Raw genomic sequence first — 25,743 nt, forward strand, 5'->3', positions numbered from 1 at the left:
CTGGTTCCCCGGTTTTTTAATTAAACTGCGTATGTAAGTGCAGATTCATTAGCCCAAAGCAACTTATATTAATCAATAACTGAAACTAAAAAGCTACACAGAAGTCATTAAAACTAGAATTGCAACCACTAAAAATAAACAGCTAAAATTGCGCTTTTCATTCTTTCGTTGTTTTTTTTTTTTTTTTTTACATAGAAGCACTACCATGTCAAAAGATGCAGTCATCCTGAACAGTAAATGGTCCACACTTTTCCACCTTTTTGGTTCCTAAAACATTTTACTGCTGCTTCACATCCACCCAGCCACAAACACACTCGCACACCAATGACAACAACTGCCATGCAATGCGCAGTTTACGGTTCACTAACTCTGCTGACTTCATTTCACCACTGACGTCGACACAGGATCCTCACAGTGCCACAGTGTTTCTCCATTATATGTTCCAATTATAACGTATTTCCTCAGTGCTACTTCACTGCATAATGTAACAATCACATGGTGGGCAAACAAAAATACCATAATACCTGTTGCTAGGGAGAAAAGCAGAGCTGCAGTAAATGTAACTTTACTTCGCTTTTTGTGCTTTAGTTTTATGGGGTTTTCTTGTGGATCTAAATCAATGTAATCTCTAATTTTACTAACTTATTTAACTTTATCATTATAGCCTTATATTTTCGGTTTTGTACGTATAATTCAGCAAAGAATTTTCCATGTCTATCAAAGCGCTTTGACTGTAAGTCTACCTGTGCACTGTTTGCATCCAGGAACAGCGACACCCTGAAATAACTCCTCTTACTTTCTGACCCCTTGTCGTCATCTTGTTTAGAGGTTTAAAAGTGAGGTAGCACTACCACTGCACAGAGTCTCTCTCAGAAAGCCCAGTATCTTGCTCCAGGCATCTTCTTAAACGCAGGGTGATACCACTGCCTCTTTGTCCCACAAAGCCATAACTGCAAAGACAAACAAGCAAAAGTAACTCAAGTAATGATTTTTGCACCTTAAGCTTAGATCTGTTTCTATCACTGTGTAGAAGTTCCCAGTCTGAAGAACCTAGTGAACCCACACTGTTTAGCTGCAGAGACTGCGTCATGGTTCCTGGCTCGGCAACATGTATGAAGCCTCGATCAGGTGACCGGCATTTGGGTACGACAAGACAAGTCAGTGTGTGGCTTTTCCATCATCTTCTTTATCTTTAAACCAAGATCTCATTTTTGTCTGATGGTTTCGTAAATTATAGTTACAATTTGCAAATCTGTATACTATTAGACACAGTGTCAACCATTGTGTCTCTGTACGCCACTGTGAGGCTAAAGCAAAGACTTTAATGGACAGAATTAGATTGACAGTTCTAGTGTGGGGTGCACTTGCCCCGTGAAAAAGAAAAAATGATGTGGGTCAGTCAAAACCAACACTTGTTCCTACGTCAGCAGAGAAAATGTGCAGAATTCATTTGTCCATCCTACATTGACCTATTGACCTATCTGTTGTCTTTAGATGGTTTTATTCAACAAAATGGTTTTAAATGTCTCACAGAACACACACACACACACATTTAAGCATATTTGAGAACAGAATAATGATCAAATTCATTTGCATGTTACACTTTACTTGCCTGACAAATCTGTGCATTGCACCGTTTTTCCACAAATCCACGTGGGAAGGCTCTTAAATTGCCCCTGCATTCAGGTAGATATCTGTGTCTTTATATTTTCTTACATATACAACTGCTCAACAGAGTAAACAAAGTAATATGAAGCTGGATAAATGTACATTTTTTCTTCCCTCAGCCTTAACATCTTTGCCAATGACCAGTCTTCATTTACACGAACATTAGCCAGAAATAACGGGGTGAACATTAATTATTGTGAAATGTAATTATTGAAAAAATTAAAATATTAGATTGTTCCTAATCCCCTGACAACGTGAACTATTTATATATGTGTGTGTGTGTATACACATGTATATGTATTGTGAATATTAAAGATTTTTAATTTAAAGACTTAAAGACGCTAATGTTCAACCAGTAACTCAATGTCAGCGTTAGCTTAAGCTAAATTAGGCAAATATCTTGAAAAGGCTCTGAATACCCAGCACACACAAGCTAAAAACTGCAACAAAAAAACACACACGTCCCATTTGCCAAGAAATATTTTTTAAATATCCAAAAATATTCCTTATGTGAAAGTTCAGGGGGTGAACTACGGCTGCTTAACGCTAACGTTACAGTACCAGCCGCCTGGTGAATGGAGCTTCTGTCCTCGGGTTCGTCCTCTGTCAGTTGTCTCGATGTCTGGAAGCTGGGACAGAAAACGAGACACGGAGACAGAGACCGTCTGACTTTAGCCTCACAGCTGTGGACATCGCTCTGCGCGGACACAAGATGGCGCCGTACATCCAGACAACTCTTGATATGTTCATGACACGTCGTAAATCGGAATACTTCGAGGTAAAAAATAATAATAACAAAAACATGTATATACAGTATATATGTACGACAAAGTGTGATTTTTTTTTATTTTATTTTAGATAAACTAAATATAACATAAATATAGATAAAATAATCATTTTGTTCTCAAGAAGGTCTTGAAACAGACACTGACAAAACGCATTAAAATTGATATAAACAGCATGACCTGGAGAAAACAACTACAGCCGAGCAGTCAGTGACAGCATCACTGTGAACACATGTCATTTGTTTTTTGACTAAACAAATTTAACTAGGCCTAAGAAAAATCAGTATGAAAGAATATGAAAGAAGCCCTATACGTTTTTAACCTGGTGACCTAAAAACAGAGGTAAACCACAGAGAGAAGCTGCTAAGAATTAATAAACTGAGGTGTGCAAGACAAAGAATAATTTTAAGCTATACCGTTGGTAAAATAAATGCATTTAAATATGAACAGGTGTGGCATTAAGATTTAATACGTGAAAAATATTGTTTATTTTCCTTACTCTGATGCACATAAGCTACGCGGATGGGACAAATATTCACATGCTGCCAAACATCAAACATATTCAGACAAATTTCTTATGGTCCAGAACACCATGTTGATGGTGAAGTTTTGAGTCATTTTTCTATTATTTCACGTTATTTACATATATGGACTACAGGCTAAATCACAAGTTCACCACTCTGTATGATGAAGTGCAGTTGTTTGAGTAAATAAATATATGACGTTGATGGATATGAAAACAGTCTTCAACGTCTTCAGACAACCCACTGTGCCCTCTGACCTTTGACCCCTGAAGATAATGAGGGAGGTGCTGCTGCTGTCTGACTCAGTGCACATCAACAAAGTGTCATCATCTGATTGTCAGGCAGAAACGAAACATCCATCTGTCTGACTTCAAAACAATGACATGTTTTCTGACTCCATTGTGTTTTTAGTGTCTTACAGGGCATTTTGGGATATTGTTTTTCGCATCATAAGGGATTTCTTCTCGCTAAAACTCCAAAATTAAAAATTGAAACGTGAAGTACAATTTTGAAATCGGGTTTGTTAAAAAGAGTTATGCAGTAACAAGATATTTACGTACAGAGCCAGCGATCCAAGAATTTAATTTTGATGTTTACACTAAGTGGCTTGTTATCTTGCATGTAGACCACCTTATAGACAGAAGATGTGTAGATAGAAAGAACTGGGTCTTTTTACCCTTCATTCCTTCTGAACAGATGCTGCAGGATAACAGATGTAAAGAGCTCTGTTTATTCATTTATTTTAGCAGTTTATCCTCAGACACAATATGATGTGGTGATGAACGACCACCAGCCTCCTGGATGCTACGATGCTAATCATCATAGAAACAACTCAGTGTGAAAAAACATATGGAGTCGAGTTAAAAGGGTCAAAGGTCAGTTGTCTGTGGGCCAGTGAGAAATGTATTCAGACACACCTCCCCACACACACACACACACACACACACACCCACACACATTACTAAATTACTAACAACAGAGACAGGTTAAAATGTGTCACTCAGCTGCTTTAAAATACATTCATACATTTAATATTCATGGGAGTCACACGTCTTTGTCTGCTATTTTAATGGGGGAGGGGAAGGTTGGGGGGCTTTCGTTTATGAAAGAGACACAAAGGCGTGGACTGAGGTTGTGTGTGTGTTTTTAAAAAAAGGTGACAAAATGTGCAATAGTATATCTGAAGTAAAAATTGATTAAGTTTAAAAAAAACATATATAGCACTTTACATCCTTTAACTGCATACTGCAGCATTGAAATTTCTCCTCAGTGGGACCAAGGAAAAGAACAAATAAGGAAATGTAGGGTTGGGTTTGGCTCCAAATACTTTTGGCCGTATGTTGAATTCAGTCATTTTATTCAATGCTTTGCTCGTCTGAGATTTTAAAGATACTAGAGAACTAGATAATAGAGAACTTTTGCAAATTACCAACTGTGTGTCATCTGTGTTAGGAAGTGTCAGAAGCACACAATCATTAAATTAAATATCATCTTTACTTCTGCACTTATTCATTCAAAGTTCTTGTGATGGGAACTAGTTCTGCAGGTACAACAGGTTTATTTCTGAACACAAAAATACGCTATTTACATAAACTGCGTATTTACGTAGAATCGTCGAGGCGTCGATGCTTCCCAACAAGTAGGAAGTATGATGATGTGAAGTATGTGTTTAGTGAGTCCACTGGTGAGCGAGCAAAAAAATTCCACCGTGATCATCCAAAGTATGGGAGTATTTGAAGCAGAGACCAAACAACATGGTGCTTTGTGAGCTCTGCTAACAGTTTCGTTTATTTTGCTGTTGAGCTGATTACATTTAGATTGCACCACATTCCTTTAACTTGAATGGAACAAGCTTTTTCTTTAATTATATAGTGGAAAGACTTCTCTCAATTTATACCTTTGGTTCGTTGCAATCACATAGATACTCTAGTAAAACTTCAGAAACAATAACGTTAGTGTTAGTAGGAGCAAAGTCATTTACAAGTCAGCTTTTTAAATAAAAATTTGTTTTGGTCTGGTTTTGCCTTTTCAAATTAATGCACTTGTAGGAGAGACCTATAATTATAATCATAATAGTGATATTTTTCTTATTTTCACAGCAGAACAGTGAGATGTCAACAACACTACAGCAAAAATGACTTCACTTCGTACCTCAGAACACCAGTGTGTGTGTGTGTGTGTGTGTGTGTGTTTGTGAAGGCTGCATTTAGACTGACCTAGTTCCCCTGCGGTGCCAGTTGGATACTGACTGGACGTAAACACAGAGATTTAAAAGCTAATGTGATAATGAACTCTCGCTCATTATTGTTCTTTTTTCTGAAATAGTGAAGGATGAGCTTAAGAATTTGTCTGTGTCTGGAGGTATCAGAGTTTTAAAGTGATCACATTTTGGCTTTAATCGATTACTGAATGGTCCCACTAGTCATGGTCCAGGAGGTCTCAAAATGAAATCACTGCCAATATTTCTTTATTAAAAAACAAAAGAGATGCTAAACTACCAGAATGATGCCCAAAACAGCTACAAAGACAAAAACACAAAGCTAGACCACGAAGAGATGCAAAACTCCAAACAGATGCTACTAAGAGGCACCATAACTACACAAGTGAGATGAAACAAGAGATGCAAGTCGATCACAAGCCAACACAAAACAATGAACAGATGTGAAATAGACACAAAGTCACGGAAAACAACTACAAAGATGTGCAAAGTGACCACAAAGAGGTGTGAAACAATCCCTAAGAGATGCAAAATAAGGCACAGGCAGACCCTCACATCAAACACTGATAACTCAATTAATGTCTGAGTCAGAGCTCACTGATAGACCCTGAGCTGGAGGTTACAGAGGGTGCTGGCCTCAGTGCTCTGTCCCAGCCTGACCCCACTTCCCTGTTTATTCTGGTTCAGATCTAGCTCGGCAGCCTGTCACTGGCGTCCTGCCCGGCTGCCCGTGGTGGCTGGCTGTGCCTGCTGTTAGCCTCTATCATCATCATTGTTGCTCGGTGCCAACAGGAAACAGAATTGCTGCAGGAAACTGAAGCTCTGTGTGAGGACAAACACTGGACACACTGACGGTGAAATGCAACAGATTTGCATTTGTACTGAGAAAACACATCCTTGTGATACTGGAAGACATTTAGTCATAAAAACATTCCCCCAAGTTTTTTTCCCCGAAAAGTTGCTTTTCTTCCAAGCTGTTTGTATTCTATTGAAGTAGAAATCTAATTAACAAGAGAGCCTATTTGAGTTAGTCACACAAAGCACTCACCACAAAAAATATTAAAATATGATTAAAAATGCGAACAAGCAGAATTGTAAAGTCCCACAGAGGAATGAATCCATACCTGTAGGATGCACTAGTATCTATGCACATATTCACATAGTTTACACACCAGCCTGATTAATCACATGTCCAATGGCTGCTGTGAGCTGAAATAATATTTGTTTGGAGTTGGAGTGTTGCTGTGTAAATGAGGTTTCATGTCAAAGTCAATTTTCCTGTCCATTCGTGTTTCCCTTTATCCAACCGTGAACCAATCCCTAAGACTGCTTCTGGTTTCTCGGTAGAAATATAGGACAAAAACACGGAGACCTGAAGTTGTAATACAGCTGTTTAAATGTCTTGAAATACAACCCCCCCCCCCTCCCCCCCAGAAAAGTTGGAGCACTGTGTAAATGTAAATAAAAAGAGAATGATTTCAAAATATTGCAACTGAGAAATATGAGTTACTGTAAAAAGATCTTTGGATGACTTTGATGCCATTAACACATCTCAACGCATGTTTACCACTGTGCTTCATTACTCTGTGAGCATTTAACAACTGTGGAGACCTAATGATGTTTTGTTCAGGATTCCAGCTGCTCAGTTGGTTTTATTTTACATCACACAACTTTTGCCTCTGTCGCAAATTTGTTTGAAACCTTTTGCAGGCATCAAAATTCAAGATGAGCAGATATTTTTCTAAAAACAATTAAATGTGTCTGTTTTAACATTTGGTGTTGCCTTTTTTCTATTTATAGTACAATCGAAGACAGGTTTTAAATTACATTCTGTGGAAGTCATTACTGCTGCGTGAAACAACCCGGCAGGCGGAGCAGAAACGTCCACACAGATCCAGATCTGGGGAAGCCCTTCATCTGCCGTCGGGGCTTCCAGGTTTTTCCATTGATGGCGTACTCCAGGGTCATGCTCCTGTTGACAGTGAACACAGAGTCGCCTCTAACTACAGCTGTAAACAGTGAACCTCTGCTGTTGGCGAAGTGTCCCGGCAGGGATGACCACTGTCCCGAGCTCAGGTTATAACAATCCATGAGGCACCTCAGGAAGTCGTCCGATGGCCCGTTTCTCATGACATAGAGGTTTCCTCTGTGGCCGACAATGCAGTGGCCGTAGCTCTGGTGCCTGATCAGAGTGGTAACGACGACCCACTTGTCTTTCTCTGAGACATACTCATAGATCTCTGTGGTCTCTGGTGGCCTCCACAAACACACAAATATCCTGCTCATGGTTTTGGTGCACGCTGCTCCCGCCACTGGTCGAGGTAAATGAGCGGCAAAACTCCACTTTCCACTCTTTATGTCATATATTTCCACAGATGACATTGCTGTTCTCTCACATTCTCCTCCGATAGCATGTAGACGACCATCTACACCCACAAGGCCGAGATTGTATCGTAGCTGTGCTGGACTGGCGATCCTGCTCCAGCTGTTGTTTTCAACGCTGTAGCAGAAACAGGTGTCTACAACATGTTTGTGAGATCCACGAACTCCTCCAATGATGTAGAGTTTGTTGTCTAGTACAGTTACTCCAGCCATAGAGGTGCTTGCGTCCAGGGGAAGATCTGTCAGTACTTTCCAAGTATTACCAGCTTCGTCTAGATAGCAGACTGTCCTGGAGGCAGCGTGTACAGTTTCATCCAAACCACAGGTCACATGGGCCCCCACAGCCACGAGGACACACTGGATCAGGGACTCCACGTAGGAGATCAGCTCCGATGGCAGGGTTTTCCTGACCTCTGCCTCCAGTTCGGCGTACATGTCTCGGATGAACAGAGCAGCAGCATGATAAAGGTCCATGAGGCCAAAGGTCGCAGCAGTGTGATACATCAGCAAACAGTTGTCAGAGTCGATAAGGTCAATGAGATGCTTCGTGAGGACCGCCACCTGCAGGAAAGCCGCACATTCGATGGCTTCAACAATGTCATCAGCGTCCAGGATGGGCGTCTCACCTCGTAAAACCGCCATGGTAATAAGGAAACCTCGAGCACGCAGAGACTTGAGGTGGATTTCTTCCTGCAGACATTCCTTCATCCCAGAGCGATACAACGCTTGGAAATAGTCACAGCTCTGAACGAGTAACATCCTCTCCTCAGAGAAGTGTGTGTCTCCTACTACTATAGTTAATTTAGCCGAGGCCAGATCGGAAGCACAACATGGCAGAAACCTTTCAACCTCTGACTCACTGCTGTTCGCTGACATTGCTATTCTCAACTATTTATTCTCTATGAAAATAACACAAAAGGTTGAAGCTTTTCCAAAACTCCTAAAGAAGAGCTGGGAGATGTGGGCAAGCGTGAAGCTGTTTCACTGGGTCGGTTCTTTCACAGCTTTCAAAATAGAAGTGACTAAACATAGAAGAGAACAAATGACTCGAGTCACATTCCTGTTACACAGATAGAGGGCGACCAGTGGATATAGAGATATGTAGTACTGCAAACTTTAAGGAGACCTTCAGAGATTACTATGAGTTTTGAAGTCTCCACTGCTGAGGAATATGTTTTTACACAAACAGAAAAGAATTTTGCTTAAAAAAAACACTTAAAAATGGAATTTGTAAAACTCATAACAAGAACAATGTTCTTTACTCTGTGAACAGATTTATAGGCTACTAGGGTTTTTTTCTATGTGATCAGGTGCATTGTAGGCAAAATTAATATTCCAGTACCATAACGTAATAATGCTTGTAGCTGTGCCGTCACATCCAAACAGAGCACTGGCTACTGTGTACATGCCAGATGTGAACGCCCATAAAATGTGATTCCTCACTAAGACACAACCACAAATGTGTTATAAAAGATGCCCATGTATCTGGATCTGCTGTCTGCTATTAACATCTCCACCTTGAAAGTTCCAGCTTGATGCTTCTCCTGGTTCTTGCAGATGAAAGCTTGGCCCAGTGATGTTTGGGAAATTAGCTAGAAAACAAACTAACTCAACTGTTCGGCTGCCAGCTTTCATCTGGCACCAGCTTGTGACACAACTGGAGAATTCTCCCATTTCAGTTCAGCCCCAGCAGTCTATGAAGGCCATGTCCCTAGGAGGACCCCGAGTCTCACTCCATTGCAAGTAGCGCATAATTCAGTGCAAAAAATAAAAATAAAAAAACAGGTCTAATGAAACAAGGAAAGCCAGCTGACAAAAATGAGGAAGAAGAGAAAAACGTACGATAATTATTAGATATAGTAATAAATAGCGTCTGCTAAATGCTGCTAGTGCAGTGTGGTGGAGACCGTTGAATAACTTCCACTGGTGTCACATTGTTTCTTTTGTTTACTTTGACCTTTACCACGAGGTCTCTTAGTTAACTAAGTTAGCAGAGCAGCCTAATGTGTCCAGCTTTGCTGGAAATGCCAGAAGTCAACTTGTTAGCTTAGCTAGCAGGCTGCTAATAATCAGCTAACTCAGACAATACTTCTTTTGTAGTAAGCTGATAGAAAGCGGCATCAGACTAAGCTAACGGTCAAGCTATGAATGCTAAGTTATGAAATTGAAATTTTTTGGGATTATGAAATTTTAGGAAATGAGACACTACATTATGAAACAGCCACTGCGCGTTGCAGCAGAGTGACAGCGCAGAGAGAGACAAAGGGGAAAGAAGGAAAAACACAAAAAAGTTCTCAAGGCGCTTTGTGTTTGTTACATTTTTGGACTTTAGACACACTTTGTTTTAAAAATGAGGCGGCATTGTCCCGTTATTACGTCTGCTTACAATCGTTCCTTCGCTCAGCTGTGTGTTTCTGTCTGCAGCCTGTCTTCTGTTATGCATGTGTGCAGTTGAAGAAAGACTATTAGAAACCTGGTTAATCCTATGCAGAAATCTAGCTGTGGAAACCAGGGTTCTCTAATCCCCCACCCCGATTTCAGGAACCAGCTTTCCCATTTGTAGGACAGCTTTCCCAAAAAAGGCGACTGTATCCTGGTTCATAGCTCTAACTTAGTCAGACAGGGTGGTGCTGCTAAACCTCAGGCCTTTACAGTAAAAACCTTTGCCAGGTAGCAGGCTGCCTGTCCCACTTTCACTTGATTTATCAGAAAATGTGCAAAGTCAGAGTTAGTGCAAAGTTTTGCACTTAACTCACAAGAAGGTTTTCTTTTTGGATCAAGTTGCTCATGATGCACAGCTTGCTCTGCACAGCTTTGTCAGTCACTGTCATCCCTCCACAGACAGAGTGAAGGCTCAGTGATGTCATTGCCAAAGTGCTGATAATCAAGACAAACTACAATGTTTTTTTCTGAACAGACACTGAATCAAGTTTCTAATCAATATTGTGTAATAATTGTGCCGGATGTGCCACAATGATGCCAACGGTAGAACTCAAACAGCGATGTTATGACAGGCATTTCATTTGAAGACTGAAGACGACCATTGGACAACAACAACTCTCTTTTTGCGTCTTTAAATCTGTTTTCTGTGGGTCCATCTCTCTTTACAATGATGTGCAGTGAGGGAGGAGGAGCTGGCCTAGATTTGAGTTCACTGGGGCAAACGTAACACTGCGAGTCACATGATCCCGCTCAGTCAAAACAGTCCCACCAGCTCCAGCAGTGTGTGTGCTCCTTCTCCTCATTTTCAGTTGTTCCTTTTATGTCATTCAAAGCAAATGCAGAATCTTTGTGATGACTCAACAGTGGCTCAGTGTCTGCTAACTGTTGCAATGTGTCTTCCTGCTGTGAATATGAATAAGCACCAGAGCTAAACACTCTTTTTTTTTTCAAATGCAAATGATTTGCTTTGTGCTGCATAGATAAATTCATATTCGTGCTGCTTCATTAGCCGGATGCATCTAATTCATCTATAGGATTATGCAACACTGAGGAGCGCACACACTCCTTTGCAGGGCTGAGTGAGGGGACAGCGAGAGCAGGAAAACATGCAAAGACATCTGACTCCTCTGGCAGTGATTGACACCCTGGGATGGAAACTAATTGTGCAAAAAGGTTTTGTTCACTCTCACTTTCCTTACAATTCTGCTGATGCAGCATTAAGCAGCTCAGTGAGAGAAAGTTATTTCCCCCCCAATTGTAAGATGAGTTATCAGCAATATTATGTATCACAAGAGGAGAATGTATTTTTAGTCTGTAATACTTGTCTTTTCGCCTTTTAATTTACTATTACTAACACTACTCATAGGATTACGATAATTAATAATAACAAAAATTATAATAATGTTTTATTATTTTATCTTAATATTGTTATGAGGTGATTACTGGGCTGACCTCTTTGATGGGCCGCAGTGACCCTATTCGTATCCTTACGCCTGTGCTAGCAGGTAAAACTAGTTCGCTTGTTTCTGGGCTGTTTTCTTATGTAAAAGCTTAAATTCGCGATGAACACACAGAAGTCGGCACATCGGCATTTATCCCGGTGTATGTGCAGGTATGGAGCGCCGGGTTATGTCGTGTTGTTTCGTCTTCGACGCTGCTCAGGCGGAAGGATCTATGTGATGTCCTTGATTATCGGCAGCAGCGGGTCTCTGGGCAGTGGCGCGCGCGTCTCTGCTTCTGTGGAAGTGGCCGAGCTCCCGAACGCTTCTGCCGTTTTTCGCTAATGCGAAGCTCCGAGCTATTTATGTGGCGTTTCTGTTCAACAGACGAGCATTTCTTCAGTGAGCTGTGGTGACTTTTGGTAGTAGTTACGAGTAGCATGCTGCTGTCTAAACTGGGCTCCATCTCCCACATCTCGTCCAGCGTGGATCTGCCGGCGAAGCTCCAGCTCCAAGGTAAGCGAAGCGGCTTTAAGCTCACCGTGCCGCGACCCTCACCCACACAAACGTGTAGGTTCACAGGCGCCGTCCGTATCTAGAACACTCGATCCAACATTACAAGACCGACATTTGTAACCAGGTCACGGTAAACGACGGGTCACATAACACAGCGTAACACGTGTAGCCGGCTTTCTAACAATGAGGAAGACAATAACCGCCATGTTTACCGTCATCCAATACACATGCACGTATAAAAGAAAATCACATGTATCCAGATAATTTTAGCCTCCTCCTCTTCACATTGGAAGGCTAGAACTGGCTAAAGTTTAATGTTACTGCGGGAGAAGGGAGAATAATTGTTGGACATTTTCAATCGAGTAGCTGCTAGCGGGCGATTCTGGTGCTGGTGGAGTCTCTGAATGTGTAGACATGTGGAAATAAAAACCGCCCTCTAAGATAATGGGATTCTTAACGTGATTCCCGGGGTTGTTGTAAACATCGCCATTTCTTCAACAGTTACCCAGGACATGTATCATTCGTAGAGAGAGTTAACGCACTATATTCTTTCTGAGGCCTTTTACGTGAAGCATTAAGCCACATGTTGACACACACCCGACAACAACAAGGACTCACGGGCTGTGAACGACGTTTTGTTTTCGGAGTAGCGGGTTTAACGTTGCAGATTTTGGCGCAATGCTGCAGCGTCGCCACTGTTTATTTACTAACAGAAATCAGAAGGAATTCGTTTTTTTTTTCTTCTTCTTCTGTGCTTTGTAGGCAAACAGGAGAAGCAGCCGTTTGACAAGCTTTACCGGCTGGGCTCGGTGCTCGGCAGCGGAGGATTCGGCACCGTGTACTCGGCTGTCCGCCAAGACGACGGGCTGCCGGTAAGAGTGGAAGGCGGCTTTGTTTTGGTCCCAGCACATGGCCGCGGCGGCTAGCGTCAAGATACACACAGGAAGCAGAAGTGCTTCCGGCCTGAGCCGTCAAAATAAAAGTCATACAATGTCAAAAAGGCTACTGTAATTCAAAGGGGAACCATCAGTCCCCAAAACAGTAGCTGATAAAATGACAGCAGGAGTTTTATGTAGAAGCATCTTAAAGTTGATTAGTCAGGGAAATTGTATCTATTTAACTTCATGTTTCTAAGCAGTTTCTAATGTTACTGTGCAATTAAGTGAATTACGTTTAGTCGGCCAAAACACTCAAAAGAAACAAGTGATGATATTTCTAAAAAAGCACTAAGTTCATACATTTGAGTAATTCTGTTTTCCCAAAAGCTGGAAATTAGAAATTGGTGTTTTTCACAGCACATGCTGCTGAGCTGAAGTCATAGCTTACTGATAGCTTCCCTCTCAACTGATCTGGAAACGAAACCTATTTTTCCATTAACTATGGCTTTGCAACTGGAAAACTGCTGCACATTATCACAGCTACTATGATACTACAGTGAACAAGAATTCTGCAAAAAACCTTTTGATTTAGTCCCGTAATTTGGAAAGATGTGCTTATTCCGTGTACTTCCTTTTTAATTGTTAGCTGTGCAACTTGACACTGTTCTTTCTACCATGTGGTCTTTGTTTTCACAAGGAAAGCATTGTGCTCAGAAGCCTTGCTCCTCTCTCACTGACAAAGAAAATGTCTTTTTCCTCTCAAGGAACAGGAAGTGGCTACATGTTTGATAATATTTTAATGGCATCATTTAAAAAGTCCATTTGTTAAATTCTGTTAAAGTAACTTTTAAGACAAAACCTCATATTATTACAACACTTTTTTTTTAATTTATTTTTTTAAACATGGTTTTTATTCTTTGTTTTCATATGCAACTATCTTTCTTGTATTTTGTGCCATTAAATACTTGTATGGTGTCTGTATGCTAATAGTGTTTTTTTTTTTTTTTGATTGTTTCCATGCAGGTGGCAGTAAAGCATGTGCGCAGGGACAGAGTAACTGAGTGGGGCTCTCTGGTGAGATATATCTACAGATAAACAATTTTTTTTTATTTTATTTATTTTTTTAAACATCCTGTCAGAGTCGTTGCCACCTTAGCTTCTGTGTTAGTTTGTTAATCCTGCATTTTAGCATTTTGTCTCACTGAGACAAAGATGTCTTTCTACAAATACCTGTATACCAGCAAACAAAAGTCTGGATAAACACAGTTCTAACACACTATTTACATAAACAGAAAAATTTATTCCACATCTAAAAAAAAAAAAAAAGAAATTATCATTCAGTGCATGGGCCTGTGTTTAAAAATTTCAGCTTCCAAACTGAACGTACTACAGATTTCACTTAGTTTAAAATACTGTATATAGACATTGACAAATGTATTGTCTGATTACCAGTTCAGATTTTTATCACGTATGAGGGTAAAAGTCCTAATAATTAGTCAAAAGATGATTTTTTTTTTTTTCCAAATGGCTTAGTTTTCAGCTGATGGACAATTAAAACATTGAAAACAAAACCAACTTTCTGTCTTTTTCAGTGTGGTACGGTGGTTCCTCTGGAAATTGTGTTGTTAAAGAAAGTTGGTGGGACATTTGGTGGCGTGGTGCAATTGTTGGACTGGTGGGAGACTGGAGAAGGGTGGCTGTTGGTGCTGGAGCGTCCTGAGCTTGCCCAGGACCTGTTTGACTACATCACAGAGCGGGGCGCACTAGATGAAGCAGCAGCACGCAGCTTCTTTCTGCAGGTGCTGGAAGCGGTGCGTCACTGTTACACCAGTGGCGTCATCCACCGAGACATCAAGGATGAGAACCTGCTGGTGGACCTCAGGACCGGACAGGTTAAACTCATTGATTTTGGCTCAGGGGCCCTGCTCAAAGACACTGCCTACACTGACTTTGATGGTGAGTCTGATCATCTAACAGTCATCTGAGAACTATAATCTTTATCCATGACTATAACAAAAATCTGCCAGCTAAAGGAGGGAATTTTAATTACTTGACATTTTGACCCCGTTTAACCCCTGTAGAAATGTAAAAATAATACTAAAGATGATCCTCTCTCTTCTCCTCTTCCTGTAGGGACACGGGTTTACAGTCCTCCAGAGTGGATCCGATTCGGTGTGTACCACGGCCACTCAGCCACAGTGTGGTCCCTTGGTGTGCTTCTGTACGACATGGTGTGTGGGGATATCCCCTTTGAACAGGATGAGGAGATCCTGAGAGGACAGATCTACTTCAGACGCAAAATCTCCACAGGTCAGTCTAGTGATGAGTCTGCTCTGCTCACAGGAACCAGTTTTAGACATGCTAAACTTCTACCCAGTTTGATTTTTTTTTTTTTTTTTTTTTTTTTTTTTTTTTTTTTTTTTTTTTTTTTTTTTTTGGATGCTGTAGTGTCTAATTTCCTGCTGTGGCTCTTCGTGATCTCCTTGTGTTTGTCACAGAGTGCCAGCAGCTGATTGGCTGGTGCCTGAGCCAGTTGCCATCTGACCGCCCGACCCTGGAACAGATTCTCCTCCACCCGTGGATGATGGACAGCGAGGGCCAGCAGGTGGACAATGGCAACATCACACTCCAAACCATCACAGCTGACTCGTCCTTCACGCCTTCCTCCTCCAGCCAGCAGAGCCTCTGACTGGTCATTGCAATGCTGCTTTTTGGCATTAATTGGACTTCACCTACACATGTCCTCTGGTGCTTTTTTTGAGGCTCCTTGTGGTCATGTTTCTGGGACGGTGCAGGTCTCCGTCTTAGTTCAGGACCCCTCACGTTCAGAGATGATGGAGAAGCTCCTATAGGAACCTTCAACACCTGTGCTTAATCCCTGTCTTGCGTTCAGTTTCAGAGTGCCTTGAGTTTGAATGTTGCTGTGAACAAAGGAACAAAATGATAAACTTCATCCTGAAAAAAAAAAACAAACTGCAGTAAGGAGGAGGGTTAATTTGATAAGGTTAAAGATGTTCTATCCCAAATAACCCTCACTGTTAAGGGATAACTTGGGCCATTTTACAAATTAATGTGGTTTTTCAACAATTGCCATACAGACACCACTAACAATGTATTGCCTCTATTCGTGTTTAGTGTCTGCCAGTCTGCAATGTGAATCAGTTTGTGTGCTAAACCTCTTGTCCACATAGTTTAAAAAAAACTAAGCACATGAGCTGGACACACTGCTCCAGTGAGTGACATGTTTCTTTATTCCCAAACACCTGTTGCCACTTTCTCCAATTCAGCTCTGTGCAGCGATCAGGAGTAAGAAAGAACCTACTGCCCACGCTCAACATCTCCCAGTGAAATTACAGCGAATAGGACATTTTATGGTAATTGTTGAAAATACATGGTCAAATCTGGGTCCGGTTTATTTCCAGTGAAGTAAACTTTTTCAGTATTTCAATGAATGTCAGATTACTATTATACTACCAGCTTTCTGTAGCTCAGTTGGTAAGGCAGTCATCCGGACCACAGGGTCAGTGGTTCGATCCCCAGTCCCGGTCAAAGTGTCTCTACGCAAGACACTGAGCCCTTAGCAGCCCACTCCCCTCCCCAGCTGTGCAGTGCTGACCCAAGCCCGGTAGAACTTCGGGAGGTTTGTGTCAGGAAGGGCATCCGGCGTAAAAACGGTGCCAAATCAACATGCGGACAATGATCTGCTGTGGCGACTCTGAACTCACGGAATAAGCCAAAGGGACAAATACTACCGGCTTTCGTCTTGTTCCCTCAGGGGTCACCGCAGCGGAACATGTTCCGCATGTTTAACTTGGCATGAGTTTTTACGCCGGTCGCCCTTCCTGCCACAACCCTCCGATTGTATCCGCGCTAGGGACCGAAACCAAGGTGGCCCTTGGTGGCTGGGCCCCATGCTTTTTTTTTCTTTAGGTGTTTAGTCCAAAACTGTCCAGTTGCTCCTCAGGTTCTTGCATGTTTTGCAAGTCCTCAGTCTGACTATTGCATCTCCCAGATATTAGCCATGTCCAGATCGACCTTTTCAAAGGATTAGTGTGACATCTCTAGATAAAAAGCTTGTTGTTGTTGTCTCTGGCTCAGTTATTGATTACCCCCCCCCCCCGTCTGACATGCATTCAAATATAAAGCAGTTGCAGGCATAGGACTGGCTTAGTTGTGATTAGCATAGTGACTGGACACAATTTTGCCCAAAACTAACAGTCTAAACAGTACATTTAGCGGTTTCTATTGAACCCTTTGCTATTTTTATTTGCTACCAAACCAAATTGTAAAAGACATTTGTAGCTGAATTGTCTGCACATCACTTGGGATTCTGTAACATACTGTTAGTGGGATTTGTCTGACTTTTCCTTTTTAGACTGATTTTTCTGTTATAGATAAACTTGCCTTTTACAAAACGGGTTTTGTAAGATGGGGGAGCTCAATGACATGTCAGTCATTGAGCTTTAGGCATGATGCTAGGCAGAATTTTTTTGTTTTTTATTTTGTTTTTTGTTTTTTTACCTTGGACAATCAGCCAACCAAGTTAGCTGCCCCACCCCCACCAATAATTGTTTTTTGGGGGGGGCTAAGTTAATCATTTGGTGGTGATGAAGGATGTTGGGACCTTAGAATATTTGAAAAGCCTCTTCTCACCAAAGAAAAAATTGTTCTTCAGTGTTTACATTTGTCTGTAATTCCTTTGCAGTGTTAAAGTCAGGAACTAGATGGTGGATGTTTTGTAGCCCCTACTGTAGCTTATAAAGGAGGTAAATGCTTAATGTTTCTGAAAGTTTACTGAGACAGTTTTGTTTTCCAGTTTCCTCCCTCAGGCAGAGCTGGGTATCGCTTTATTACGCTCTCTCTCACCTTCAGTCTCTGATCCAAATTGCACAGTCAATGCAAATATTCAGTTTGTATTTCAATATATGTATATTTTGTAAAAACACATTTTTATTTATTAGGGAAGACAACCTGATTTTTTCAGTGTTAAACAAGTAAAATCAGGGTCAGGTTAAGATTTTTTTTTGTTTGTTTGTTTTTAAATTAATTTCTCTACCAGATTGTTTCATTAATTAGCTTCTGGTGTTTTGTTGTACAGAATTCTCAGGAAACTGTTTATGGGAATTTTACAGATTAAACCCTTTGTATATAAACTGATATTCTGTGTCAAGTGGAATTATTTTCATTAAATAATCATTCTAATTTATTGCAACAGGTCCATGATCCAAAACAGACCGGTAAATCTGTACCATAATAGTGGGAAAATAAAGAATCAAGGTTTTGGAATGATCTAGGTGAAGTCCAGACCTCAAACCAGTTATTGTTTTGCTTAGCTTTAATTTGTTAAATAAAACTGGCGTGGTTAAAAAAAAAATAAAAAAATAAAAATGAGATGTCGTTTTTCATCTGAGGATGTATTTGCTTAATAATAAGACCTACGAATTGATATAAAATGTTTTGACACAAAACAGGATTAAATGTACGGGGACAAACTTTTGCACATGACAGTATAGTATAACAAATTTACAATATAACCCTGTAAAGTAAAGCTGGCAATATGTAGTGAAGAACAAGTATATTTCATGTAGCATAATACAGGAGCACTTAAGTAATGTACAAATACTTCTAAATTATATGTGAATACAGTCCTAAATGTATTTCTTTGCTACCAGGTGAAACAAGGAAGCAGCATGTTTTGTGGTGTATTTTGGGATATAATTCCACTCCAGATTTATTCCCTTCTTTTATTTTGTGTTTTCTTTCAAATAAATAATATGAAAATCGGCTTTTATTTCAGGACCAGCAATACTCATTTAGGCTGTTTCTGTTTAATGTCTCTACATCGCCATCAAGTGGCCACTAGTGAGATGAGCGCAATCGGGAAACATTGAAAAGTCTAGAAAAAGGAAAAAATGAATTTAAATTAAACTCTGTATAAAAATCTTTTTCAAAAATAGTTTAAATTTAGGCTTCATTTTTATCAACTACATTATACCAGCTTCCCTTATTACTACTATACACTGAATTTGCCAGCTTAAAACAAGTCAAACATCACTTTTCTTGAGACAGAAATTGCACTGAAGTACACATTTATGTGTTTTAAAGTTGTCGTCCTAATTGAAGAACAAGTAGTATTTAAAAAGAGAAATATGTATTTTTTGGGAGCTTCGGTCCTGTGTCATTTTAACCGGCGGTTTGTGGACAGCTATGGACCGGGGTCCTTCCATCGTCAACACCAGAGCGTCGCGTGAACGGTAAGTGACATGTCTGTAAAGGGCCCAGAAGAAGAAAAAAATACAAATCGTATTGTTTAGCTTGTAATAATTAATGTAGGCGTGTATGTATTTGACCCAGTCTGAGACACTTAACAGCAGACAATAAGCTCACGGCGCAGAAAAGGTTCAAAAAGATCCACAGGATAAGATAAGAACCGGTTTTCAGTGAGATGAGAAAACGTCATAGATTGTAACTAAAAGCTACTAAAATCATAAAATAGCCTGAATATGAAGCGCGCTTCAATTCGGCTTAAATAGAGAAAACTAAAGGTTTTGTAAAAGATTTCCATGAGCCTTGAGTAGTTCACTAGTTAACCATGTTGTTTGAATGTGGACCCAGTTCATGCCTTAAATGTATTTGGTAATGTTGCTTGGTAAATTCCATGTGAGGGTCAAGTAGAACAAGGGGAATATTAATAAGATATATTTATTGTACACATATAATTTCTCCTGCATATCTCATTTGGGGCAATGCAAAGAGGCCATGGAGGAGCAGACAGGAGAAATGTGCACTTAGTCTTTCCTGCAGGGTTGTGGGGAGGTTTAGAACGTAACCGCTGTCTAACGATCATAAAAGACCCTTTGACCTCTCAGATTTACGTAGTTGTTCTCGCTAACGTTGCTCCCTCTTTTCATTCACTCACCTTCTTTGCTCGTTGTGTAGTCATGGCGGCGACTCTTGTCGGCACGGGGCGCCGCCGTGCTCGCACTAATGTGGCGGAAACACTATAAATTGATGGCCTTCATGGCAGTAATACAGGCTGGTGTGTTATTGGTCTGTGTGTCTGATGTCCATCCCAGGGGTCAGAGGTCAGGATGGGTCGTTCCTCCAAAGACAAGCGCGACATTTATTACCGCCTGGCCAAAGAGGAGGGCTGGAGAGCGAGGAGTGCCTTCAAGCTCCTACAGCTTGACCAGGAGTTCAATCTTTTCACAGGTGAGACCCACAGGACACCTGAGATTGATTTCCATAGACAGACCCCAGAGACCCCACAGGTCTTCCAATTACATTACGTCTCTCTAACTTTCCAGTGACTAAAGATCCTGATAATTTTAAAAACGCTTACTTTGTAAAAAAAAAAAAACACGAACAATTGAATATCTGCTTTATCACAGTTGTGTTTTTGTATTATTTATTATAATGTCTTTTCAGAAATGCAGTTATTTCTTGTCATTCAGGTGTGAACAGAGCAGTGGATCTGTGTGCAGCGCCGGGCAGCTGGAGTCAGGTTCTCAGTCGCAAACTCAGGTTTTTCCTTTTTTTCTTGTCTATTTTTTTTGGCGGGGGGGGTTCAATGGATATACATTCACCTCAACCGAAATCCTGTGTGGCTACAATACGTTCCATAACATATAACATCATTAAATATTTTAGATGCTGAGTTACACAGATGTTTTTTCTATGATGTACATCTCTGCAGCTCAGTGCCATCATAATGAACAGTGTGTTTTTTCCACTCAGAGGGCAGGAGGAGAAGGCTGAAAAGGGTGAGGAGGTGAAGATTGTGGCAGTGGACTTACAGGCCATGGCCCCTCTACCAGGAGTCACCCAGATCCAGGGAGACATAACCAAGGTTTTTATTTAATTATGTATCATTAAAATGTAATAATAGTACATTCTGTTTAAAAGCACCTTTTCATGTCACTGTACATAAGAGGCAACAATCAATAACAAATAAATTACATCTAAACTTGCTATGGTGTGACAGTCTGTCATTATCCACTGTTTATCCTTATGCATTTTCCAGTGTTTAGAAGCTCTGTTGACATTGTATCAAGTATTGTCATGGTGTCTGTCTCCCCCAAACATCTACGGAGCTTCTCGTAGTCAGCCATGTTGATTCCATTGGACTTTGTGAGACATGGAAGGCTTTGGCCTTAGAAATCAGAATGTTCAGCAAACTCATTTCCTCCCTTTGATGTGATTTTAAATGTAGCATCTGTGGGGCAGTGTGTGTCTTGACTCGTGTATTTTTCTTCTTTTCATCAGGTGTCGACAGCTCAGGAGATAATCCGTCACTTTGAGGGTCAGCCGGCCGACCTTGTGGTGTGTGACGGTGCTCCAGACGGTTAGACGCTCACTTCCCTCTGTCTCCTCACCTGCACTTAAGTCTCCTGTGTCTCTCTCTGCTGTTATAAGTTACTTCCTGTTGTGTTTTTACAGTTACTGGCCTCCATGATGTGGACGAGTACATCCAGGCTCAGCTTCTGTTGGCTGTGAGTAAGGAAGTTCGTGTGTTTATTCACCTCTCAGTGACATTGGGCTAAAAGTCGTTTGTGTTTCAGGCTCTGAACATCACCACTCATGTCCTTAAACCTGGAGGAACATTTGTAGCCAAGGTAAGTGTAAGCTTTTATTTATCACATTACAACGTAAATGTGTTTTATTGCGATTTTATGTGATAGACCAGCACAAAGTGGCACATAATTGTGAAGGGAAAGGAAAGTGATAAATGGTTTTTCAAAATTTCCATGCATTTGTATTCAGTCCCCTTTACTCTGATAGAATACAGTGGAACCAATTGCCTTCAAAAGTCCCATAATGGGTAAATGGCTATTTATATATAACAGTTAATTACTAAACCTGTGTGTAATTTAATCTCAGTATAAAGACACTTGTTCTGTGAAGCCCTCAGAGGTTTGTTAGAGAACATTAGTGAACAAAAAGCACTCTAAGGAACACACCAGACAGTTCAGGGATAATGGACGTGGCCGTTCGCCTAAACTGACTGTTAGTCTGCAAAAGACTTGAGACTGGGGCGGAGGTTCACCTTCCAGCAGGACAACGACCCTAAACATACAGGCAGCCCTACGACGGAAGGGTTTGGATCAAAGCATATTGATGTGGGCGACTGTGGCGCAGTAGGTCCTCCAACCCTGCAGCCCTTGGTTTTTATCCCCGGCTCCTCCGGTCACATGTTGAGCAAGACATTGAAGCCCAACTTGCGTCGTCTGACCGATAGTTTGGTCACAACAATACTCTTTCTTTAATTTGTTGTGCAGTAGATTTGTGAGAAGTAAAATGATCCTACATTCTTCACACATTAAACGCTGACTGTCGCGTAAAGGAATAAACGAGCAATGAAAAGACACAGGTTGAAGTAAAACTTACTAGTGGCCAGAAAGTGGAGCAGGTCAGCTACCACTGAGCCTCCAGCTTCATGCAGGATGGCTTCTCTCGCACATTGAGTGTTCTCCACTCCAGGATCCACAGCAGCCTGAAACCCTAAAGGACAAATGGACAGAAAAGACAGACAGATTTAGACTTTAAATGTGACAACTCTTCAAATATTAAAATTATATTGAGCTCTACCATAAATTCACAGTTGAACTGAGGGGCATAATAAGGAAGCATGTTAGTTTAAATACCATAAAAGCTAAAATATTAGTTTGACTTTTTTAATTCATATTATCATCAGTTTTCTAGATCACGATCTTTAGACTATTAGGCTCTGTTAATGTGCAGGAGTGAAATGCTTACATTGTGTTTTGCAAAAGCTGGATTTGGGAATCTGGGGTCTGGAAAATTGGTGGAAACAGTGTTGTGGGAAGAGACTGTATTAATTCCTCGTTGTTCTTTGTGTGTTAGATTTTCAGAGGTAAAGATGTGACGCTGCTTTACTCACAGCTGAAGATCTTCTTCAGTGGTGTCACCTGCGCCAAGCCTCGCAGCAGCAGAAACTCCAGCATCGGTAAGTTGGCGACCAATCACAAGGCTTGAACAGGAGCCAAACCTTATCCTCAGCTGATGTAATCAATGTTTATACATCAGGTCTTATACAACTTAAGCGGACACCTCAGATAACGAGGAAAATGATGGGATGCTGGGTAGTAGAAATGTTGCTGCTCTATAAAATTACATTTATTTGAAAAGACTTCCAGGTTTTACAGAGCTTAAGGGAGATTTATAGAAGGACTTGAGGGAAGAGTTAACTACACTTAAACAGGAACTTAACCAAAAGCTAACTGAGGTTATGACAACACTACACGCTCAAGGCCAGAGCAGTGGGCAGCACTGTGGCCAGGGAGGCCCTGCTCTACCTGTTAGAACATCAACCTGCAGGAAATGGTGAGTGACTTGGAAAGCAGAACCAGGAAAAACAACCTTTTGAATGTGACGTTTAAGAAATCTGAGGGTGACTCAGTGAAGTAGTTTGTGGAAATTGCGCTGACCTCTGACCTCCTGTTAACAGATGGCATGCCTCTCCAAATGCAACACAGCTTTGACCCATATCGACTCCGAGGTTTATTGTAAACAGCCTGTAGGTTAAAATGGGGATGAAGTTTGGCCCACTGAACAGGTTGTGGCATTTAGATTTAACTTCCATAAAAGTCACAGTGGGTGACCACTATAGCTGAGCCTGAGCAGATACAGTGTATTGTTTATATAAAGGGTAAAGCTGCTGAGTATTTCCTATTAGTTTGAATAAGCGTAGCTGTTGAAAATAACTTTAAAGTATGTGAGGTCAGTTTAAAATTACCGTTAATGCTATGTTTTCTCCTTGTACCTCACTTGTAAGTCGCTTTGGATAAAAGCTTTTGCTAAGTGACTAATTGTAAATGTACTGCAGGTCCTAGAGAATGTTGCCGTGGGGGCCAAGCAAATGTATCACAGGGCAGAGTGATACTCCCTGTGGGGCACAGTGATGGGTGAAAGCATCATTTGACACGGACTCGGGAGTTTGATGAAACATCTGGCTCTTTGAACTCTGGAATTATAACTAAACAGGAATCTTGATGCAAAATCATATAAAAAAACTTGTTAATTTCACCCCATTAATTCATATCCAAACCCATCACATTTGCATGAACTGTGTTGAAACAACAAAAATTCTGTGTGTGTGTGTGCAGAGGCATTTGTGGTGTGTCAGAATTACTCGCCTCCTGAGGGTTACGTCCCCAACATGTCCAACCCCCTGCTGGATCACTCCTATGGTAACTATGAGCTCTTTTCCACTCATGGTCTGTATCTGGAAATCTCATCATACACACAACATTTGGAGGTGGATGACAGGAGCAGCATTGTTTCACTTGACTGAGACGCACAGTCTTTGTAGATGAGTGTGACGGCTCCACTTAACTGATTTCCTTATTGAGAGTCTGAGAGTCTCTGTTCAACTTGACTTTCCCTTCATGCCGGATTCTGGTTCTCCTCTGTTGTCACTCTGGCTTTGATAAGCAGACCATTTATTGCCTTCTGATCTCTGTCCTCCAGATGTTGACTTTAACCAGTTAGATGGTCCAAACCGTGTTATCGTTCCATTTTTGGCGTGTGGGGACCTCAGCGCCTTCGACTCAGACAGAACCTACCCTCTGCAGGTGAGGAGACGTGGCTTCATACTCCTGTTCTACACCATGCAACTGGAAATACTGTTCACACACTAAAACTAGTCTGCTTGAGCCATTTTTACTACTTTACCATTTGTTATTAATCTTTCAGTATGATTGTAACTGCTGTGGTTTATTTTTTATTTTTTATTTTCTTGTACAAAATAAGAGTTTTAGGGGGAGAAATGCTTCATATCCATTATTATAGGGATTTCTGAGATTAGTACTTTAAATAGAAAGTAAGCTGAGGAATGGTTTTCATGCCCTTTACTTATTTAATAGAAATGTTTTCCCTGAATTCCTCAAATTCCTGCTATTTGTATTTGTAATAGGCCCAGTGAGGGTTTCTGTAATGTTAAATTGTCAAGTTTTATGACCTTTTTAAAGATTAAATTGCTTTCTAGGTATAAAATGAGGATTGTCTTTAGTTTACTTCAGCTCTATATAATTCTTTCAAAACCATTAAATTACCTTAATTATTTTCTAATTTAATACATTTCACATGAATTTGCCGTAGGTTTGAGGTAAATCCGTTAATTTTTGCTGAACTAAAAAATGCTCTCAGGGGACATATAAAGAGAAAGCTGTGATGGTATTCAGTAAATTTCTAGTTGTTCAACTGGGGACAGTCTGTTAATTGATGGACTGGTAAATAATGCTTTTGTTTTTTTTTTAATAACCACTTGGCTTTCAAACGCCTTGATTTCGATCTAGATTTGCTCTGTTTTTAAGGGTAAAAATATCAGGGATATTTTAGGCCATTCTTGTTTGAGTGACTTTATTTTGTTGTGGTTTTTGCTCTACACAAACACACACTCTGATTTATTGGTGCCATTTCCTCTGCTTTCTTTGCTTCAGCTGCATGCTGATAAACAGTACCAGTACACTCCCCCTGCCCAGCCGCCCATTTGCCCCCCCTACCAGCAGGCCTGCCACCTCCGCAAAAACAACCTGCTTTCCAGAGAGGACGCTCTGTCTGTTGGCCCCAGTCAGAGGCCAGAACCACCAGCTGAGTCAAACTGATCTGTCTCACTACTACTGATTGGTGGAAAACAACTCCCAAGAGACAACAATGTTGTCATTAAAGGAACAGTGGTGTTTTCGGAAAATCTTGTTTTCTATCAGATAACAAGATGGAGAAATGTTGAATTTAAAAAAAAAAGAACAGCAATGGGTCCAGGACATGTTGAATTTGTTTCTGTATTAGATATTTGTCCAGTTATTTGGACAGACTGGAGTTTTGATTTGTCTGAGTTTTTTTTTTTTTTTTTTTTAAATAATAGCTCAT

General features: G+C 40.7%; 3 protein-coding genes across 3 annotated transcripts; 2 read left to right on the top strand and 1 right to left on the bottom strand.

Moving 5' to 3' along the window:
* Nucleotides 1-6,145: 6,145 nt before the first annotated feature.
* kbtbd13b (kelch repeat and BTB domain containing 13b) lies at nucleotides 6,146-9,499 on the bottom strand. Its single transcript, XM_067493932.1, has one exon. The coding sequence runs from the start codon at nucleotides 8,451-8,453 to the stop codon at nucleotides 7,038-7,040; it is 1,416 nt and encodes a 471-aa protein (XP_067350033.1). The 5' UTR covers nucleotides 8,454-9,499; the 3' UTR covers nucleotides 6,146-7,037.
* A 2,376-nt stretch (nucleotides 9,500-11,875) lies between these two features.
* LOC137108798 (serine/threonine-protein kinase pim-3-like) lies at nucleotides 11,876-18,091 on the top strand. Its single transcript, XM_067493841.1, has 6 exons — nucleotides 11,876-11,974; nucleotides 12,737-12,846; nucleotides 13,876-13,926; nucleotides 14,445-14,808; nucleotides 14,986-15,162; nucleotides 15,351-18,091. Exons 1-6 carry the CDS (start codon nucleotides 11,899-11,901, stop codon nucleotides 15,539-15,541), a joined length of 969 nt encoding a protein of 322 aa, XP_067349942.1. The 5' UTR covers nucleotides 11,876-11,898; the 3' UTR covers nucleotides 15,542-18,091.
* A 901-nt stretch (nucleotides 18,092-18,992) lies between these two features.
* Nucleotides 18,993-25,726, top strand: ftsj1 (FtsJ RNA 2'-O-methyltransferase 1). Its single transcript, XM_067493076.1, has 11 exons — nucleotides 18,993-19,106; nucleotides 19,929-20,064; nucleotides 20,307-20,376; nucleotides 20,590-20,701; nucleotides 21,118-21,196; nucleotides 21,292-21,344; nucleotides 21,414-21,467; nucleotides 22,717-22,819; nucleotides 23,979-24,062; nucleotides 24,343-24,446; nucleotides 25,314-25,726. Exons 2-11 carry the CDS (start codon nucleotides 19,944-19,946, stop codon nucleotides 25,476-25,478), a joined length of 945 nt encoding a protein of 314 aa, XP_067349177.1. The 5' UTR covers nucleotides 18,993-19,106; nucleotides 19,929-19,943; the 3' UTR covers nucleotides 25,479-25,726.
* The last annotated feature ends 17 nt before the right edge of the window (nucleotides 25,727-25,743 follow it).

Source organism: Channa argus, chromosome 23 (assembly GCF_033026475.1).
Source record: "Channa argus isolate prfri chromosome 23, Channa argus male v1.0, whole genome shotgun sequence".
NCBI lineage: Eukaryota > Metazoa > Chordata > Actinopteri > Anabantiformes > Channidae > Channa > Channa argus.